The following is a 19,716-nucleotide window of genomic DNA, read 5'->3' as shown; positions in this document are numbered from 1 at the left end:
TGATGAGGATACCGAGCGTTACACTGGCTTGGAATGATAAATAAGACGAGGTACACTTTGTATGGCTCTACGACATCAGTGAAATGGTTTTTAATAAGATTTCTCTTCGCCTTATGCCCCCCTAGTAGAAATGTTCAGTTTAAACTCGGTAACTTCATCCCCGCACCGATGAGCCGAGGTCCCAAAAGAACCATCACGACCTCACCCTTAACTCTACAGGCGTCCGCGATTCTCATCAATCCGATTCAGCACCTCGGAGATTTTACCACAGTCTAAGTTCTTGGGAAGTCATCATCATGCCCGCTCTCACCCTTCACCTCCTCTCTCTAACCCCCAGCACCCCCGCGCAGTCCTTCGTCCAAGAGCTCCGCAAATCCACCAGCAGCAAGATCATCGTCGCGTCTCGCCCCCGTCGCGTAATCATCAGTCCTACAACCCTCGACACAAAGACGCTTCTTTCAGAACTATGGGATCTTCTCCTCCTTCTACAGCCCAACGGCCGCGAATCACCGTTCCCACCGTCTTTATCAACGCACATCAAGAAGGAATACAAAATCAACGTCGGGATTCCATCGAGACTCCTAAGCACGTATCCCGAGCGAGACGCGGAGCTGAAGCGAACGCAGATTCCCAAAGAAGTCCCCTTAACGGGATCACTAGATAACCTCAAGGATGCCGGCAAGGGCCAGAACCTCGAAGTCTCGCCTGAGCTCTTCTCATTCATGAATGAGTTCACCAAGGTACACGATCGGCCCGTGACGATGCTGAACTTATTGCACTTCCACCAGCCGGGCGGGAAGGAGAATTATTACAAGTATGGGCAGGGCTTCAACCCCGTCGCAGCGAAACGCGGCGGAAATGCCAAGTTAGTCGGGAATGTCATTCAGCATCCTCCTAGTACTTCAACTCCATCACCGTCAGCGGAGGACTGGTGGAATGAGATCTCCATCGTGCATTATCCGTCCATTCGGCATTTTTGCGATATGCTTGCGGGCGAGGATTATCAGGAGGTGAATCGGCGGTATCGGTTGGGGGTGAGTTGATCTTGATCTGTTCCTTGTGGCTCAATGATGTCGTACTGGTGCCTGTGCTAATTTGGCTCGGGCAGGCGCTGAAGGATACGTTTCTGCTTTGTACGACGGAGCTTGATGTGGAGGATGAGGTCGCAAAGTTGTGAGCGGAGCGTTTGTATCAGGGCAGATGGTTGGATATATATTCGGAGAGCTGTTACCCAGACAAAAGCTTGGGAAGGCGCAACCCACATCGACCACCGATGCGCGGTTGAGTGTATTATACAAGCCAGAGGAAGAAAGAGCGACCCGACCGAGCGAATAGGGAAAGTACGACCGTTTGCTATAGGCAAGCTGAAGTGGGTGGAGAAGGTTGTACTCCGCATAAGAGTCGAAAATGAAAATTAGAAGAATTTACAAAGTCGTATAAAGAGGAGAAAAAGTACCAAAATGATCATAACTGAAAACAATAAACGCACGTATGAACTTAAAATAAAAGTAGTAGCCTATACCTCCCCCCTACCACGTGACTTTATTCAATCGACCACAATGAAACTCGACACCTCAACTTCCACCTCTACAGTCAGTCAATCTCATTCGTCATCACAATATCTCCTACCAAAACTCTATTCGCCGACATCCGTGGGTCAGGCTGCCGTATCTGATCTCATCCAGTGATGGTTATCCGCCCAAGATCCGCGAGACGGGTTCCTCGGTTGAGGTCATCGACTCACCATCATCCGACAAAAATATAGTCATGACAACACGACTATGCTAATTCCGCAGCCATTGACTGATATGAGAGTTCCCCGCACCCAGAATGTCCTGTCTGATGGCTCTCCCAATGGACGGTCAACGGCGGAGAGACTCATGATGTCAGGAGCCCAGGGAAACCGCGACCAACTCACTTGTCGACAACATGCCGTATAACTACCTTAATTGACCGCTGTGCGACAACTTGGCCCGAGATATCAGAGATCTGACCTTTCGTCCACTGCAAGCATGTCTGGGACCATTGCCAGCTCGTACAGCATGCCTGCAGCGGAGACCAATGCTGTCGACGGCGGCACAGCATCCCTCCCGATTCTGCGGGGCACTGTTGACGAGGTCGCCGAAGAGTGTCCTTCAAGTCTCGGATTGACATCCGACGAACTCCAGAGAAAGTCGCCCACTGTCGATGACTTCTTTGACGCCGTTGCTGGCGAGCGACTTCGACGGATGCCTGCGGACGGCAGTCGTCTCGACAGTACCCTCCGAAGAGCATCGCGTCTAGCTTTTGCTGTTGCTTCGCTGCGTGACTCCGTCGCCAGTTTCATGGATGGAGCCGAAGAGGCGACCAAGATGATTTGGGGAGCCACTCTGCTCTTAGTGGAGGTAGGATAACGCCAATTTGAAATGCTAGGCGCGTGCTAATCTCGACAGTCGGGCATTGATAATATAGATATGGTGGATAGTATCTTCAGCCGCTATGGTCGGGTCACGTTAGGCATTTCATACCTGCTTCAAGAAGAGAACGACTTCTACAGCTCGCGAACTATGCAGCAAGAAGTCGCAGAGATTTACGCCCATCTGCTACAGCTTGCTGTCCGTATCACGGCAGAATATTGGCGGTTTACAAGGAATCGGAATTGGCAGTCGATGAACGAGGTTATAAATCATGCGTTTTTCTGCTATTTTAATCGCTTTACCATCCACTGGCGTCGCACGCGGAAGGCTAGCTGGATGGCTGTCAATATAAAGGCCCAACAAATCGACCTAGACTCTGTCTATCAATTCCTCGAGCTGCAAGACAGACCTCTCCAGATGTTGCTCGAAAGCCAAGCCCACTCGCTCGCGGACGGATCATTCTCGTGGTTCGAGCCCCATCTTACAACGTTTACTGTCGGGCCACGAAGCTTGATGCTTGTTCGTGGAAACCCGGGCGCCGGGAAGAGCGCACTGGCTCAGTGGACAATTGAGCGGCTCCAGGTCTCATCTGAATACGACATTTGGAATGTCATTCCCATCGTTATCCGATCCGATGTTCCAATAACAACGCTGATTCTCACCGTCCTGAAGAATATTTTGATCCAAATGCTTGATTGCTGTGTTACGAGTCGCAAGACACAAGAAAATATCATTGGTGCTATTACCAATGCCTCGACGCAAGCTGAGATGGGGGCGCCTGATCCCCAGGTTGAGAGCCTTCTGTGGACTGCCATTCGCACAACTACACAGTCCAACTTGCATTTCATGATTGTGATCGACGGAATGGATCAAATGAAGTATGCCACGAGCACAGTGGGCGCTTTTCTTGAGCTCTTGCAGCAAACTGTCGTTGACACTCCCTCGAAGCTGATCATCTTCACGCGCCCCATGACTACGGAGCAAGTCCCTATCCGTGAGACCACCACCACGCACCAGATCGCTATGAATGCAGCTATTACGGAACATGATTTGAACGCTTCAGTCCGTGACATGGTCTCCTCCGATTCTGCATTTTCTGGATTAGGTCCGTCTCAACGTCAGCCTTTGGTATCTGCAATTGCGGCTCGCTCTCAGGGTTGCTTCATATGGGCACAGCTGGCCGTGGAAGCTTTACGTGTGCAGCCTACATTTGATGATATGAACTCAGCCGTTGATACTATTCCTAACAACCTCGGTGAACTTATTGACTTGCACCTCCGCAACACCAACCTTCAGCGACCCGGCACCCACAGCCTCCTTGCCTGGCTCACAGTAGCGGAACGACCGCTCCGTCCCCAGGAAGTTGAGGCTCTCCTTGCTGTTGACAGGCAGTCCCTCAAGGTTACTACGCGACCTCGAGACATGGAGCGGGACGTTTTTCAGCCGCTCCGACGACTGGTTACGCTACAAGACGGCTTCGTCACTTTCCGCCACCCTCTGATACGCGATCACATCCAGGCGAGAGCACAAATGAAAAAGGGCGTCACATTCTCCTTAGCGGACGCTCACCACGATCTTCTCATCCGGGCTCTGTCATGGGTACGTCGCAACCTGACAGATGAGATTCCCGTGACTTGGAATAAAATGCCCGTTCTTGCACGAGACAATTACCTTGATGCTTTTATCTTGCTAGAGTATGCCGCTCGCTATTGGCTGTCTCATATGCTGTCGTCGACTATGAGCACGGCCGACGAAGACTCTTACCCTCAGACATTCCAGCGTGCTCTGCCGGACTCTGTGCTGTTCGCCCAGCTGGAGCTCACCAACCAAGAATCTCAGTTTAGCCGCTCAAGTATCGTGGAGTTATATCGCCTCGCCGTTGAAGTGCGTCGAAATACGCTCGGCGACAATTCACCCGCAGCTCTACAAAGTCTCGTTATAAGCGCCCGAGCCGCAGACCGAGCCCAAGCATCATGGGCCAATGATCATCTTTACGAGGCATGGACACGCTGTCGTGCTCGACTGGGTCCAACGGAAGCCATCACACGCGATCTTGAGCAGCTCCTTGTCGCCAAGGCTGAAGGAGCCGGTCGAGCGGACCGCGCAGCTGGGCTCAAAACAGGCGCACTCCGCTACATGGCCTTGGACGGTTGGGACTCTTCGGACATTAGCTTCGCTCAGCGGTTGCAGTATCTCGACCGACTTGTAAAGGCCTATCAAGACGAGGACAAGCTTGATGATGCATTTGACGTTTCCAAGCGGTTCTACCGCCAGACTGTAAAGTCATATGGACCATATTCCTCGGAAACCATGACTGCCGCGGATTATCTCACCAGCAACTTCCGCATCGCCCCGCCGGACGAACTAGCATTGGAGCTTGCTTGGACCAAGTATGAGACTATGGTCCGGTCACTGGATGCATCGGATCCCCGTCGCGTAGCCTATTCCCTTTCTCTGGCTCAAATGTACGAAGAGAGCTCACAAGCGGCCAAAGCTGAGGAAGTACTTTTAAAATTATGGCAAAGCTTGTCTGCCCCGGACAAGGAAAGCAAGATTCCTTGGGACCAGAAAACAAAGGTTGCGTTCTATTTTTCCAGGTTTCTTGAACGTCAAGGTCAGCGCAGCGATGCTGCAGCACTCCTGCGGCAGTTATCCGCCGACTTGGATGCAGATGGTGGCGTCAAATCTTTCGCCATGGCCAGTCGTGCACAGCAGTTACGTCGGGAAGCCAGGGAGATGCAACTTTACGATATGGATCGTGCTTTGGGTATGCAACTTTGGAAGTACTACAAATCGACAGAGCAACAGTATACCCCCGATGCTGTCCAACTGGCGCAGAATCTCCTCGAAGGGGCAATCCCTACCGAGGGCCACGCTACCGATGACATGGGCAATCTCTCCCTTGAAGAAAGCGAGATGCTCCCTGAGTGGATCGATAGCATGGCATCTGCCGTGGCCAAGGATCAGCGTTCGCGAGTTCGCCTACTCCTGCTTTGCCACAAGCTAGCCCGTCAACATATGCGCGACGAGCAATGGCGGCAGGGAAGTGAATGTGCCTGCGCCGTCCTCAAGCATACGTGGCCTGGTTTCGAGAATGCTGCAACAAAGGCCAAGTTCTCGTCTGAAGAGGCTCCAATGATGGCTGATCTTGCCCAGGACCACGCTTACTGCCTGTTCCGCCGATTGGATGTGCCCGCGGCGAGTGTAGTCTATGGAAATGCGTTCAAGGCGGCTATTACTGCCGAACAGGTCGCAGTACCGTCAGTAACCGTGGTTGTAAAGACCGTGGTAGACTTTTATGAAAATACCTACCAGTTTGACAGCGCGTTGCTTCTCCTGCGCCAGGTCAGCGATTTCTTTGCTTCGCGGTTGGGTGCTACTGATAAGCACACAGTCGACAGCCGTTACTACGAAGGCGATCTTGCCATTCGTTTGGACCGCCGTGACGAAGCCGAAAGCAGCTATTACCATATCTATCGCGCATGCATTCGGGATGGCAAGATTTCGTCATCAGGAGTGCGTGCTGCCGTGGCTCTTGTGGCGCTGTACGAACAGGATCAACAATGGGATGCGGCTCTGGAAGTCTACCGCCACCTGTGGCCGACATTGGTACGATTCGACGAAAAGGACGGCTACGATCGTGCTCTTCTTGAGGGTCTACTACCCAAGACCTATCCCTCGTACACGGCGCTTCTGACGCATCCTGCTGTCAAGGCAGGGTACGGCGAGCGTCTGAAGGTGGCTTCGGACTATCAACAACTCTGCCGCAAGCTTTACGGTCCAACCCACGCTCAGACGCGCGATGCGCTACTTAACTTGGCAGAGTTGTCTGCCGAAAGCGAGCTTCATACGGGCGAAGCCATCCATCTATACCAACAGGTGTTGAACACGCACGACTGGGTCCCGCAGTCTGAAGCTCTCCGCACGCTACCTGAGATGAAGGAGCCTCTGCCAATTGACATAAAACATCGCATGGCACAACTATACCTGCGCCAGGGCCAAGTTACTCCTGAAGCGCGGAGGCTGTACATGGAAGAGCTCGCACTGGCTAAGCTGCACCAAGGCCTGTCAGCCGGAACAACACTCCTATGGCTCCAAGAGATTGTCCGGATATCCTCCAAGGCCGGCACCGTTGCCCCCCATCAGCAAGGCGCCCAGCTGCTGAGGGATCACGTTGATGAGATTATCCGTGTCACTGCAAACCAACAGATCATGTCTGACCGTGGTCGGAAACTAGCCGAGATCTACTTAGCCACCGGCTACATCGACGAAGGCAATGCACTGATCCATGACCTACGCGAGCAAGTCATTCAGGAGACACCGGCTGCCCACCGTCAAGCATTGGATGAGCACAGGCCAGCGGTCTTTGTTGCCGCATTTGAGGAAGTATTCGGCAAGCGCCAGTCCTCGCGCGAAATTCTCGACGAACTATCCCGCGAAGGTCAGGTTTACAACAACTTCCAGCAGAGCTTGTCGAGCCATGACCTCATGCCGACCTTAGCGGCCGGTGAGAAATTATGTCAGCTACAGGTGCTACAGAAGCATACCACGGCAGCGAAGAACACCGAGGACCAACTGTATCAGTATTTTTGCAACACTTTGTCTGTGACGCGAGATTCCCGCGGTAAGGAAATTGTCCATGAGTTCTACAGCATGTGTCGACGCGAGAGTCTGAATGAGAACTATAACTTTGACATTGTGATGAAAACTACGGGTCTTGTGCGTGACCTTTGCAACAAAGGTCGCTTCGACGATGCGGCTATTGTCACAGGGGTGTTCCATTCGTTTGCCCATCTCACCGACAGTCTCCGAGCGCCCGAGACAATAATCACAGCAATCAAGCTCTGTTTGTACCTGAGTGGGTACCAGGCCAACAAGTGTACAGAGGAAGCGACGGCAAAGAGAATGGCCGTTGAGTCGGAGATGCTTCTCCAGGGGATCATAAAGACTGCGAAGGAAATACCGATGGAATTTATTGAGCTGCCATTCGAGGAGCTCAACAACCTTATAACAGTGCTGGGCGAGCATGAAATGTTTGAAGACCTCGAGGTACGTATCCCACTGAGCATTTACCATTGACTTTCCACTAAATTACTAGACCATTTTGACTGAACTCTGGACCTCTCGGATGATCCAGAAGACCTGGACACAGTCCGCAGTAGTCTGGATCGGCCGACGACTGGTCGAAACCCGGTTCTGCCGCGGCCATGTCAACGCAGCGACACAATTAGGCAAGGACATCTGCTACAACCTTCGCCAGGTCTGGGGCAACTGCGATTCCGTGACCCTAGAGATGAACAAGCTGCTCTCGGGATTGTACACGGCATCCGGGAACTATCTTGCCGCTGCAGCACTGCACGAAACGGCGCTGGCCGAGCTGCTCAACAGCGACACACACGAGAAAGACGGCACGGTAGAGGCTGTGACGCAGCATCTCGAGCTCTTGCAGCACGCCCAGTCCCGATTGGAGAAAGAAGGCCAAAGTGCAGCAATCGATGCTGCAACGGCGCAAGAACGAGTGCAACAGATAGCGACCAAGTTCGGACTACCGATCGAGCGATTAAAGTTCGGCATAACCGACGATAAGTCAGTGGGCATGTGGCAGAGGCCTCGACGGTTCAGTCTAGACGTGGAGGAGGCAGCGAAGCATGAGAACCATCTGCGGCAGTCGAGCGGGTCTGCGCTGCTCACGGGCAATGCGGGGGCCAAGCGAATTTCCATCACAGCGTTGTAATTGTTGTATATTATCCATTGTATCTTGTTATCCGAGTGTATGATTTGTAGCTGTATAATGACAATGTCTTGTGCTCTTTCCCGCCGACGTAAGTGGTTCATCTCTCTTCCCGGCCAATATACTGCCAACCTATCGATGATCGACATGGCCAAACGTGTGCCTGAGTAAATTAATTAATTCTGCAGACTAGTCGCTCGTTAGTTGCGGAGCATTCGACCAAGACAGCATGGCTTCCGCATGACGCACGTCAACAATATTCCCGCGCAGTATAAAGCCCTTGTTGATCCTGTCCATTCCCCTGACAATCATCCAAAAAAGAAAGAAAACACAGAGGCCACAAAAATTGCGAAAAGACAAGATGAAGTCCATCGCCATCCTCCCATTCCTCCCCCCAGCTCTCGCCGCCACCTCCGGCACCTTCAACATCCTCTCCTTCAACGTCGCCGGCCTGCCCGAGATCATCAACGGCAACGATGTCCCGGGCGACAAGACCGAGAATACCGAAATCATCGGCGAGCGGTTCTCCGAGTACGACTATGATATTATCCACGTGCAAGAGGTAAATTTCCGATCAAATTTCCTCCTTTCCTCTGTTTTCTTCGCTGACGAAATGGCATGCGACGGCCGCAGGACTTCAACTACCACGCCGCCCTATACAGCACAGACACGCACCCCTACCGCACCGCAACCTCCGGCGGGGTCCCCTTCGGCTCGGGCCTGAACACCCTGGCCAACTTTGACTGGATTGACTTTGAGCGCGTCAAATGGGAGACTTGCTCGAATGCTAGTGGGGCTGATTGTTTGACGCCGAAGGGGTTTACCGTTATGCGGGTCAAGGTCGATGAGGGGGTTTATGTTGATTGTTATAATTTGCATGCTGATGCGGGGTTAGTCTTTTTTTTTTTTTTTTTTTTCCAATTACCGGGGGAAGCCGCAAAAAGACTGATATCCCATTCTGATTATATATAGCTCCGAAGACGAAGACGTCACAGCTCGCAGCGCAAACCTTCAACAGGTAGCCGACTACATCGCAACAAACTCGATCGGGAACGCAGTGCTGGTTTTCGGGGACACCAATGCACGGTATACATCTTCCGGCGAGAATATTCGCGTCTTCCAGAGTCAGGAGGATATGGTTAACCCGTGGGTTGAGCTCATTCTGGATGGAGTTGAGCCCGAGGAGGGAATTGATGCGATTACTTGTACGAATCCGACGACGACACAAACTTGTGAGACGGTTGATAAGATTTTGTATGTTCCTCCTATCCCGAACCCTGACCTGGGTTCTGTTTTATTCGTTTGAGGGGAGTTCTAACATGGGTTATGCAGCTACCGCGGAAGCCCAGCCCTAACCCTTCAGGCGACGTCGTGGGCCTACGAAGACGAGAAATTTCTTAACAATGGGTCCATCCTCTCAGATCATAATCCGATTAGCAGTGAGTTCTCGTGGACGGTGTCGGATTCGTTCCGGTTGAGTAATCTCTACGGTGGTCCTCACGGGTATGTCCTACTCCCTTTGTGATTCCCGTAGACTGATTGATATGTGCAGAACCTGGTTCAACGACCTCACCAACCTGTCCAGCTCGACCTCCACCTCCTCGAAACCCACAGAAATCACAATCTCCGGCAACGAACGCCTCGACAGTCTATCCATAACTCTCACGGACGGGACAACCTTCACACACGGCGGCGACGGCGGCACACCTACATCGCTCACGCTGACCGACGGGGAAAACTGGACGTCCACGCGTCTCTGCCAGGGGAAGCACAACGCCCACACGCGCATCTTCTATATTTCTATCACGACGGACGCTGGGAATGTTCTTAGCGTTGGGACGGAGACGGAGGAGTGTGTGACTTATGAAGCGGAGAGTGGGTTTGGGGTTCTTGGGGCTTGGGGGAGGAGTGGGGATGAGATTGATATGTTGGGGTTTGTTTATGGGGTGGCGGCTTGAAATACATACTACTAGTACTTAGGTCAGTTGGGTTAAGCTAAGAGGGGGGAAGAGAAACCCGACGGGGGTTATCTATACGTATATCTGCCCTTGGTCGTGATTGCCGTATACAAACAATCTACAGAGTACAGATCGCTCCTGCCCTTTCACTTAATATACGGCACTCCAACGCACCATCCTTATTTGTCTGGTCATTTTTATGATTTGGAGAAAGAGTGACCGACTGCTCTAGACCGTACCTGCCGCTTCATTATCAACATAACGGTCGCTCCTGCCGTTTTGCCGGGCTTCTACTGCAGAACAACCGGCTCTTCCGAGCTCTGTAAATATCCATCGCATTCTCCTCTAGTGCAAGCAATGAATGCGAGGCTGACAGAGTATCGGCAACGTTGGACGTGACGTGTCTAGCATCGTTCTGTTGGGATCACAAAGTACTGGACTATTGCTCACACTGCGTCGTCGTAACCGTTGAATCGGATGATGAACAACGATGAGCTTCAGCATTTAATTCAACCTGTCGAAAGTTCTTACTGATTCAGTCACAGAAGACCTTGGAAAAAAAAGTACACTAATATTAGGGCTTTGGAGGCCGCGCGCACGAGTCATTCACCCTGGACCCCAGACTCGTCAGCTGCCAATATCCAGCCAAGAACTTCAGCTTGATAAGAGTTGTGCCACCTGGGCCTGGATGTTGACTGTTCAGTGCGAACAATATCACCCTAGAGAGCTGGGATAGGGGTTACTGAAGTCCGCAGAGATGCATCACTTTCCTCCAAGCTTCTGACCAACGGCGGCACCCCTGTCATGCAAATCCTTTATCTCGATCCCTCGAGGCTGTCACTGTTTCAGCGTCTTATCAGTACCAAAACCCCCGGCCATTGGTCTGATGTGCTTTACTCAAATCAATGGGGCTTTGCATCTCCGCGGCGTTGGCCACCATATACCAAAGCAATGTTCAGCCATGTCTCTACAGAGCACACATCGCAGCCAACCATTCCGACATCTCACCACGCCGTCCTCTGTACTTTTGGATTTGGAAAAACTCTTATATCCAGGAACTCGGGCTGCTGCATCTCAGACCCAAAAATGCGCTCAGAAACACTCTTGTTTATCGCACTCCCTTCGAACCCTGTTCATGGACGGTTTTGGTTCAGACCCAGGCTCAGGGCCATCGAGCAGCACTCTCTCGGCGCCAGGCTCACTCAGTGCAGAGCAGAAGCTTTGCACGACTGTCCTGGTCATCTCGACGTTGTCGGCCCTCGGGGGAGGATGGATTATCTCGGAGTTTCATTGTACAAGCCTACCTACTATCTACTATCTGTCGTTCCGGGCAACGAACGTCGCCCATGTTTCACTCGACTAGGTCGTGCCTACGCTTCGCACGTTCAGGCATCAGTTGATACTGGGTGAGTCCCGAAACCGGCATGCTTGCTTTTTCAGAGATAAGGGCGATAAGTCTGTCATCGTACGTGACAAGGCCTAGGACTAAGCGACTTCATGATGGCGGTGAACATCATGCTTTGGACGAGCATGAACCTTTCAGGCCGGCACATTTGGGTTGAAGAGCAAGCTGCGTTTTGCAGCTTCAACGGGTTCATGAACCAGATGTTTGTTATACAGAGGGCGTCCTACCAGACGTCGGTCGAGCATAGCCCTAACTTACCGTGTCTGCCACGCAGCCGACTACTGGATCCTTATCAATGCCGTCTGCACATACCTTATCCTCATGGACCACAACACCGCGGCGGCCTGGATCCAAGAGCACCGCATTGTCCTCTGGTGTGTTCCTTGGGTATTATCGGCGCTATGGGCAACCCTCGGTCTTGTCCTTATGGGGTATGGTGACATCGGTGCTTGTACGTTCCTTCTGTTGCACCCTTACCTGTTCCTCCAATTACCTGTCTATCAGTCACTAATCAACAATACTGATACTTCTAGGGTGCTGGTTCACTAGCGATAAGATCCGTCTCCTGGTAAATTTCACACCGCGCTGGCTCATCATCTTAATTATCCTCGCCCTGTACACCCGCCTCTGCGTCTTCCTTTACCGCTCGCACCAGTCCATCTCAAGTGACTACGAAGTTAGCGGACGCGCACTACCGACGGAGCTCTGACAGTGGCAGATGCTAGACAGGCAGGGCGGGAGTAAATGGTGCCATGGGGTTGTTATTCCTGGAAACGGACCCTTTGAAAAATGTATAATTCTGTCCACCTCAACAGCCCGTGAAAAGATGGCTAATGCTTCCCAGATATTCTGCCACATGATGATCTACCCAACTGCCTACACACTCATCTGGGTTGTCCCGACAGCGGCGCGCATCTATCATGGCACGACGGGTCGAAAGGTGCCGTTCGGGTTGAGTATTGTGGATAACGTATGTTCCCCTCCCTAACTTATATATTGTTCATGTCTACGCCTTGGATCCATACCTGACTTCATGATATAGCCCTGCATTATAAGCCACGGGTTCGCAGATGCGATCATATACGGTACGTCTCCTCGCAAGGGAAGACAAGCACCTCGACTAACCAATGACCTAGGAATCAATGACCGCGTCTGGAGTAGTGGCGGTGGCCGTGGAGGTTGCCGATAGGAGGGAGAAAAGCGAAGCAGGAAACCTAAGTACGTTCTTTACTCTAGGCTCAATCATCGACGCTTCTTGGTTGTAAGATAGTGAGTGTAAACCACTTATAGAAGACAGTCATGCTCGAAACAAGAATACGCATCCGCACTCGACTGGTGCGATCTGTGACCCCATCATGCCTCGAGAAAGCCGGGTGCCAGTCGCTCTTTCTCTAAACCCTAAGCAACTGGCCTGACAGAGTGGAAAGGAGCAGTGGGGTTCGGTTTCAGCAGAATAGGCAGGAGCGCCCTCAAACTGGAGATCAAGGAAGATTAATATATGATAGATATCCTATCAAGTTAACGCTGGATATATATTATACTACGTCACATACAACAAAGAGATGCGCTATACACACTCTCTATGAGCACCAGCCCATCCATATCATCAGCTAATTGTCCCAGAATCAAAGATGATACTGCAAACCCGCAGTCCCCTCAGGCTTAACCCCCAATCTCTCCCACCACCCCTCAACGCCCATATCCTCTCGTCCACTGTTCTCGTCAGCAAATTAAGCCCATCCTGAAGGGTAAGTTAGGTAGGAAGTCGACATACTCCTCCCGCGGTATAACCGTCGGCTCCGTCTCCCCCTCCGCGTCATTCGGGTTGCGGAAGACAATGTTTCGTTTCTGCCGCCATAATAATCGTGTTTCGTTAGTCGTCCATGCAGTCCATCCAATCTTCCATATTCTTTATTTGGACTTACCAAACCCAAAGTCAAATGAATCCCCGCCGGCTGTCTTGGAAACTCCTCCCTCGCTTGCTTTCCCTCAATCAAAGCGACAATATTCTTGACTACCGTTGCAGCCTGTGCATTACCCGGCCTCGCGGCCTTGCGGAGCCCCGTGTCCGCTATGTCCCCCACCGCAAAGAGATGCGGGTACTTTTCGTCGGCGAATTGCATGGTGCGTTTGATGCGGATGAAGCCGTTTTCTGGGTTGACTAGGTCCGATGGAGACGATGTAACCAGGGAAGTGATAAGGTCGTTATTTGGCGTTTGGCCTGTAGCTAGGATAACGAAATCGTACTTTCCCTCGAGGGTTGAGCCGTTGGTTAATTGTACAGCGAAGGGCGTTGTACTCGGGAAGCCGGACTCTGGGACTTTGACGCGTGAGCCGGTAATGAACTTGATACCCAACTCATCAAACCGCGCCTTAATAATCTCATGCAACTTCTCATGATACTGTGGCATGAGCTTCGGTCTGCTCTGCACAACCGTGACTTCTTTCTCCGGGTATAACTCCTTCAGATCAGTAGCCATTTGGACGCCCACTGCGCCGCCTCCGGCGACGAGGATTGAACTTGCTTTTTTGATGTCCGTCTGGTGCTTTCTTAGGTATGCGACCAAAGACACCTTATCGTTGTCGCGCATACCCGCGGGCTCGGAGAGGCGCGTCCCTGTTGCGAGGACGAGGTACTCGAAGGGGAGTTTTGGCGAGCCTTGCCACTCGCGGTCGAGATTCACGTGGTTGGGTTGGACTGATAAAACCCGCGCTTGAATTACGGCGTGCTGCGTTGGAGTTGCTCCAGAGATAGAACTAAAGAGGTTCGTATACGGAATAAAAGCCTTCTGTTCGTGGCCCGGGAGGATGGCAAAGCGGGGCTGATCAACCATTAGCACTCATTCCTAAGCCAATACCTCGTTGAGAGAAGAGAAGAAGGATTGTGGTCACAAAAGCAAACAAATGATGAAAATGACTATGCGGCTCGATCAGCAGCACGCGATGCGTACTGGGTACAACCCTCGCCAGTTCCTGGGCCGTGGACTTGCCGACGTACGAACCGCCGACGACGATGATATTTTTGAGTGCAGTGGCCATGGTCATGTTAAAGTTTTGATAAAGTCTAGGAGAAAGAAAGAATGTAAGTTCGCTGCCTAGCTTATATAGCTACAGGCGACAAGCAGACCGGAGTAATTCTTTCCCCTGAGACTATATCCCAGTGATCCGGTGCCGGCACTGCACTGCCGACCCGCTTAGGTTATCTGATCCGTCTTATCTCCGACCGATCTCGGATGCTCGGAGTTGCCGCTTTGTCTTACTCCGGAATTACGGGAAAAACCCTACAAGTACGTACTGGGTTGATGTCACAGGCTACGTCATAATAGCGAGGATGAGGAGGTGCCGATATGGAAATCGTATTGGTATGTCTGACTCTTGAAGATCACTCGGGATCACTCGGGACCCTCCCCCCGCCCTCCCAAGTAGCCGCAGATTAGATTGGATTAGTGTAGGGCCTCTGTCCCAGGCAGGCTCTGGAGACTGGAGGTTCAAGCAGATTACGGAGGGCTGGGCTTGCTTGAGTATTAGCTGATGTAGGTGGGTATGTACCAGTGGGGGACTAGTCTGTACTAGCTAGGTAGATGCCTAAAATATGGATGGGGTCATGTTGATATCTCGGGATTAACTCGATCGAGGATCCCGGTTTCTTCTATTCTCTTTTACTATCTGGCCCACTCGGGGTCGTTGAGTGGATACCACTTCAGGTGGTTTAAAGGTTGAGGAAAGCATACCCAAGTTTATGCTACTTTTACATAGTAGCCGGCGACAGGTTTCGAGGTGAGAAGAGTGTGCTGGCTTTCAGGCGTCTTCTATATTCCATCGGATGTCAGATGCTCTTAGCATAAGGCAAGGCAAGGCATTTCACCCTCCCAGCGCCTACGGCTCATGAAATTGGAGACAGACTGGGTTGATCTTGCTGGTAAATAGAGGTCTATGTATTTTAAGAGCTGCAAGTATGTTGAGATGCTTTTAGGGCTAGGGGACCTTAACTAGTGCCGCAAGCCAAGCACCCAGGGATTCGGAAGAACTAGCTGGAGATTAGCTACACCTCGATGTCGGTCACTTTGGCACGTTGGGAATGTAAACATAATAGCCTGCTTGCAGTCAGAATGTTTCGCGCGCTGTTCTGACGGAATCTATCTCGATCTCAGAAGCAAGCAACTGAGCAGGGCATCACAGGATTCCAGGCTCCCATACGCTATGAGCCACAGGATATAGCCACAGTTCGTGAAGGGTAGGATAAAACAGTGACATAATTGGCAGCAGGTGGAATTTTTTCGTAGTTTCCCTAAGAGGTTGAAGTAATTGGGATACATGTCAGCCATAATTCATTGCCAAGAAGTCATCCAAAGAACGATCTCTATATCAAGATCGACTGCTATAAGTATAGTAGTATCTCTATTGGACCTTCCCCCTCGAATCCACCTTCCAGATCTCCTCAATAACGCCCTTCCGATGAGCATAGTAAAAGTCGTGCAGGTTGATGGTAGGGTCAATATGACTCGGAATCATCTCGACCCTATCACCCACACTCAAGGCCGGCGCACCCTCCTCCCAACTCAGCGACCCATGCTCATCACCTAGATTCTCATGCTTATAGCATGGAACCTTACACTCGGCCAGCCCGCTATCCGTCGTCAGCGACTTCAGCCCAGCATCAATAGTCACCCTCCGCTCCCCCTGCCGGCTAATAACCGTAGAGAGAATAGTCAGGCTATTCGCGTAGAAATTGCCAACCGCATCGCGGTAGTCCGTATCCATGAAGATGAACGAGCCGGGCTGCAGCTCTGTGACTCCAGGCACTGTCGCGCAGAATTCAGCCGTTCCCGTGCCGCCCGTCGTGACCACCTCGATGTTGAAGCCCGCACTGCGCAGTGCGTCGGCGGTGCTGGTCAGAATCCTCATGCAATCAAGACACTGCCTTCTGCGCTCCTCCCAATCGCGCAGATGCTGCAAATGGCCCTCGTATCCCTGCACGCCAATCAACCGCAGATGCGGCAGGGTGCTGATATGCCTCGCGAGCGCCAGAGCCGGTTCTCCCGGCGCCACGCCCGTGCGATGCAACCCAACATCCAAATCAACCAAAACATCAAGGACCCCGTCTTCTTCAATCGCAGCCTCGACCAGCGCATCCTCAATCGCACTCGCACCAACCTCACTATCAGCAGCGATCCTAATCCCCCTGTGCCTGCGAAATAACTCAACAAGTCTTGCCACCTTGGCCTCCCCCACGATCTCGCAAGTAATGAGGATACTACCATCGAATCCGGCCGCCGTGATCGCCTCGGCTTCAGAGACTTTAGCGACGCAGCAGCCCGTTGCTCCCGCGGCGACGAGCCTGCGCGCGAGAGCCGCGCTTTTTGTCGTTTTTAGATGCGGTCGGATGGTGACGCCCGTGGGCAGGAGGGTGGAAAAGAGCTTCTCGATATTGGATTCCATTGCGTCGAGGTCAACGAGCATGGATGGGGTGTCGAGGGTGGAGAGGGGGGAGCCGATGCGCGGGGTGTACATTTTGCGTTGTGTTTCGATGGGTCTGTGGATGGCAATGTCAGTATGATACGAAAATTTATTATGGACTTCTCGGAGATATAAATGGGTAGCGTTTGGATCGTTGATGGCGTGTCAGGAAGCAAAGGAGCGGTCAACGATACATATGCAGGCAATGCAATGGTGCCTAGCATCAACTTAGTAACTGGGCTGGCACTCCAAAGTAAGGTAAGTAGGTAGGTAGGTAATCTTCAAGCATTCCCGGTTACCAGGAGGGGTCACTGCCACGCTCGGTCCTTTATCCCCTCTCCACTGCTTGATGCATACACCAAGCCTAAGGCTGCAACTATGTCTTAACAAGTAAGTCAGCGCGGAGATCCATCTTTGAATAAGACAGAAATCTGGGTATCTGGGATCTCCGATGATCCGATAGGGCTGTTATTTAGATAGAGGCCTAGTGTCATCCACAGCCCAGGGTCAGCAAAATTTAGGTATTCCCTGTGGAGTTGTTCCTCTTGAACCCCTTCGATATGTGCGACAGCACCACCCGCAGTGCAGAATTACAGGGGGGGGGTTTATAAACGGTGAGTTTGTTGCTCCTCTGGTCAGCTGGGTGTTTTCTTAACACGGTGTCGGTATTATCTGACTCTCTACTACTGAAGTGGTCTCTGAGTCCGCTGGCGAGCGGTTGAGACTCTCCTGATGCGGGTGCCGTCACTTTAATGATGGCAGCACGTGAGTGCTCCGTATGCGGTCACCCCAGTTGCTCCCGGAATCACTCTGCCTTGCCCACTATTTACATCTGCTTGCCCATGCTTGCCCATGTTTGTCTTCCACGTGACTAGCATCAGGGCTCTAAAATATATAGACTAGCACAGTCTATATAGAACAACCTACTACTTTAGTCAAGGTCTTACATAGAAAGGGACTGAATACTCTTTTTTGGCAATATTGTACCATGGCTAGTAAAGATCCACAGTGGCGAGTGCTAGCCAGGCGCAGCAGATGATGCCCAACTGCGAGTTTCATGATTCCGATACCGAGACTCTTGTAAATAACGAATCCCATCGCCAACCAGTCTGCTAGCTCCGCAGCCCCAGTCGCCCCTATGTTGGTACATGATCTCACCAGCCTCGATCATCTTTCCGGCTGGAATGTCGGCTTTGACCAGTTCTCCCGCCTCTTGCAGACAACCCTCGCGGCTATCAACGACAATCTTTCCGTCTTGATAAGCTGCGGGCGCGAATTATGCCACTTGGATCCACGACTTCCCTCAGCAGTACCGGGTCAAATTCCTGCATATCAAGCCGGTATGATCCGATGGCGGAGGTGAACCGCAATTTCTTCCGCACAGCTGCACTGGTCAAGAAGTGCGCCGGGAAATACAGGCTCCGTACGCGGCGTGGCAAGGATGAATACATCTGCATCCGCCACCAATTCCTCCAGGCTAGACTCGGGTTGGAGTTGGGTATCAAAAAATATTGAAAGTTCAATTTGCGGCGACCAACTATCCTTCAAGAACGCATCGACCAATGCCCGGGCGCGGGGAAGAGACCGGTTCACATGGTTATCCTGTGGATGTCCTTCCCTGGAAAGGCATTTGCAAGTCGAATGTGCCACAGTGCTTGTTTTCCGGCGCCAAAAATCCACGATATTCTCGGGGGGCGCGTATCCATCGCCTGCACTGTAATTTCCATGGCTGCGGATCCAAGCGGAAAGAATGCGTATTATTGGGGCTGTAGCGGATGACATGGATTGTATATTGATCAGTGCTCTGAGCGGGAACAAAAGTACCCAAAAAGCCGCGCCGGTGGAGGTTCGCATTGCTGGGACTGGCGAGCTCATAGTACCACCATTCTCCATTCCCGTCGCGTCTGCAATTCGCTCCGTCCATCCATCGACGTCTAAAAGGGAAATCTCTTTCAGTCTTCTTCCCGGAATGTAATGCGATAGCGGTTAATTATAATACTATTCCTATTCGAACGGTGTAGAGTCAGCCAGCATGAGAAAGGGACGATTCTCAAAATTGTGCCTGTGGCAGATGGCAAGGCGTCAAGGGCTCAATAGGGCACAGGGCAAGCGCATTGTATGTTTTTTTTTTTTTTTTTTTTTTTTCCAAAGTCAAAAACTAGATCTTAGTTGCGATTTATTGTAAAATTGTGAGTATAAACTTGGAACTTATTCAAAACAGCTATACAGAGAACAGCAAAACTATAGCTCGCACACGGCTCAATATCTAACTACTATACGGAGTTTGAGTTGTCAGCGCATGGCCAAGGAGAATACCCGCCGTCCTCGTTATAGGGCTTGACAATTTTAACAGCAGCTCCGTAGGTACCGGCTATTGTGAGGAATGTGCCTGAAAGTATCACAAACGGAGCCCATACCACCCCAAGCACCCACTTGAAAGATGCTTTGGCCTTGCCACTATGCCAATTATCATACAGCCACATGAACCCGTCTGGCTGAAAAGAGATAAGGGTTCCAAGAAGAGCTCCGACTAGAGAAACAAGGCTCTCAACTCAAATACAGGGATCGCACTGGCGATAACATAAGCCACCAGCGTGACAACGCCTAGTGTGCAGCCAAGCCAGGTTCCCCAGTGGACAAAACTGTTGGAAAGTAAGGTATTTTGTCCCTCTTAAGAGTGGAACAAAGAAGAACATTGCTGATAGCTTTATCATTTGTTAGCTCAAATATCCGCATTAAGCAAGGGCATCTACTCACATGCGGGTCATA

General features: G+C 51.6%; 7 protein-coding genes across 7 annotated transcripts; 4 read left to right on the top strand and 3 right to left on the bottom strand.

The window, feature by feature from the left end:
- The first annotated feature begins 87 nt into the window (after positions 1-87).
- Positions 88-1,442, top strand: BDV17DRAFT_262013 (uncharacterized protein). Its single transcript, XM_073757728.1, has 2 exons — positions 88-1,034; positions 1,109-1,442. Exons 1-2 carry the CDS (start codon positions 297-299, stop codon positions 1,175-1,177), a joined length of 807 nt encoding a protein of 268 aa, XP_073616005.1. The 5' UTR covers positions 88-296; the 3' UTR covers positions 1,178-1,442.
- Positions 1,443-1,601: 159 nt separating this feature from the next.
- On the top strand, positions 1,602-8,211 carry BDV17DRAFT_262012 (uncharacterized protein). The gene is made up of 3 exons (XM_073757727.1): positions 1,602-2,384; positions 2,433-7,445; positions 7,495-8,211. The coding sequence occupies exons 1-3, from the start codon at positions 2,013-2,015 to the stop codon at positions 8,128-8,130; spliced, it is 6,021 nt and encodes a 2,006-aa protein (XP_073616004.1). The 5' UTR covers positions 1,602-2,012; the 3' UTR covers positions 8,131-8,211.
- Positions 8,212-8,462: 251 nt separating this feature from the next.
- On the top strand, positions 8,463-10,085 carry BDV17DRAFT_298242 (endonuclease/exonuclease/phosphatase family protein; the record flags this gene model as incomplete). The annotated part of the gene is made up of 5 exons (XM_073763649.1): positions 8,463-8,689; positions 8,761-9,017; positions 9,100-9,381; positions 9,460-9,630; positions 9,680-10,085. The coding sequence occupies exons 1-5, from the start codon at positions 8,489-8,491 to the stop codon at positions 10,083-10,085; spliced, it is 1,317 nt and encodes a 438-aa protein (XP_073616003.1). The 5' UTR covers positions 8,463-8,488.
- Positions 10,086-11,811: 1,726 nt separating this feature from the next.
- Positions 11,812-12,679, top strand: BDV17DRAFT_290821 (uncharacterized protein; the record flags this gene model as incomplete). The annotated part of the gene is made up of 5 exons (XM_073761994.1): positions 11,812-11,941; positions 12,024-12,166; positions 12,209-12,460; positions 12,533-12,575; positions 12,627-12,679. The coding sequence occupies 5 exons, from the start codon at positions 11,812-11,814 to the stop codon at positions 12,677-12,679; spliced, it is 621 nt and encodes a 206-aa protein (XP_073616002.1).
- Positions 12,680-12,931: 252 nt separating this feature from the next.
- On the bottom strand, positions 12,932-14,559 carry BDV17DRAFT_262008 (NAD(P)/FAD-dependent oxidoreductase). Its single transcript, XM_073757726.1, has 4 exons — positions 14,383-14,559; positions 13,416-14,312; positions 13,265-13,338; positions 12,932-13,203 (listed from the first exon to the last, which is right to left on the bottom strand). Exons 1-4 carry the CDS (start codon positions 14,533-14,535, stop codon positions 13,116-13,118), a joined length of 1,212 nt encoding a protein of 403 aa, XP_073616001.1. The 5' UTR covers positions 14,536-14,559; the 3' UTR covers positions 12,932-13,115.
- A 1,329-nt stretch (positions 14,560-15,888) lies between these two features.
- Positions 15,889-17,001, bottom strand: BDV17DRAFT_281458 (DSD1 family PLP-dependent enzyme; the record flags this gene model as incomplete). Its single annotated transcript, XM_073760026.1, has 1 exon — positions 15,889-17,001. The coding sequence occupies one exon, from the start codon at positions 16,999-17,001 to the stop codon at positions 15,889-15,891; it is 1,113 nt and encodes a 370-aa protein (XP_073616000.1).
- Positions 17,002-17,781: 780 nt separating this feature from the next.
- Positions 17,782-19,077, bottom strand: BDV17DRAFT_262004 (uncharacterized protein). The gene has a single exon (XM_073757725.1). It carries the CDS (start codon positions 18,838-18,840, stop codon positions 18,280-18,282), a length of 561 nt encoding a protein of 186 aa, XP_073615999.1. The 5' UTR covers positions 18,841-19,077; the 3' UTR covers positions 17,782-18,279.
- Positions 19,078-19,716: the final 639 nt, after the last annotated feature.

This window comes from Aspergillus undulatus (genome assembly GCF_047715775.1).
Source record: "Aspergillus undulatus strain CBS 261.88 unplaced genomic scaffold BDV17scaffold_21, whole genome shotgun sequence".
NCBI classification, from domain to species: Eukaryota; Fungi; Ascomycota; class Eurotiomycetes; order Eurotiales; family Aspergillaceae; genus Aspergillus; species Aspergillus undulatus.
Note: the sequence above shows the minus strand (reverse complement) of the source record. Positions and strands in the feature narration are given on the sequence as shown.

What these genes read in the sequence shown, in the direction of transcription:
- BDV17DRAFT_262008 (XM_073757726.1), bottom strand. Translation starts at nt 14,535, where the DNA reads ATGACCATGGCCACTGCACTCAAAAATATCATCGTCGTCGGCGGTTCG. An exon ending in TTCATCATTTGTTTGCTTTT is followed by an intron (nt 14,313 to 14,382) that starts GTGACCACAATC and finishes ATGGTTGATCAG; the next exon opens with CCCCGCTTTGCCATCCTCCC. An exon ending in TTCATTTGACTTTGGGTTTG is followed by an intron (nt 13,339 to 13,415) that starts GTAAGTCCAAAT and finishes TTATGGCGGCAG; the next exon opens with AAACGAAACATTGTCTTCCG.
- BDV17DRAFT_262004 (XM_073757725.1), bottom strand. Translation starts at nt 18,840, where the DNA reads ATGGAGAATGGTGGTACTATGAGCTCGCCAGTCCCAGCAATGCGAACC.
- BDV17DRAFT_262013 (XM_073757728.1), top strand. Translation starts at nt 297, where the DNA reads ATGCCCGCTCTCACCCTTCACCTCCTCTCTCTAACCCCCAGCACCCCC. An exon ending in ATCGGCGGTATCGGTTGGGG is followed by an intron (nt 1,035 to 1,108) that starts GTGAGTTGATCT and finishes TGGCTCGGGCAG; the next exon opens with GCGCTGAAGGATACGTTTCT.
- BDV17DRAFT_262012 (XM_073757727.1), top strand. Translation starts at nt 2,013, where the DNA reads ATGTCTGGGACCATTGCCAGCTCGTACAGCATGCCTGCAGCGGAGACC. An exon ending in CCACTCTGCTCTTAGTGGAG is followed by an intron (nt 2,385 to 2,432) that starts GTAGGATAACGC and finishes TAATCTCGACAG; the next exon opens with TCGGGCATTGATAATATAGA. An exon ending in AAATGTTTGAAGACCTCGAG is followed by an intron (nt 7,446 to 7,494) that starts GTACGTATCCCA and finishes CTAAATTACTAG; the next exon opens with ACCATTTTGACTGAACTCTG.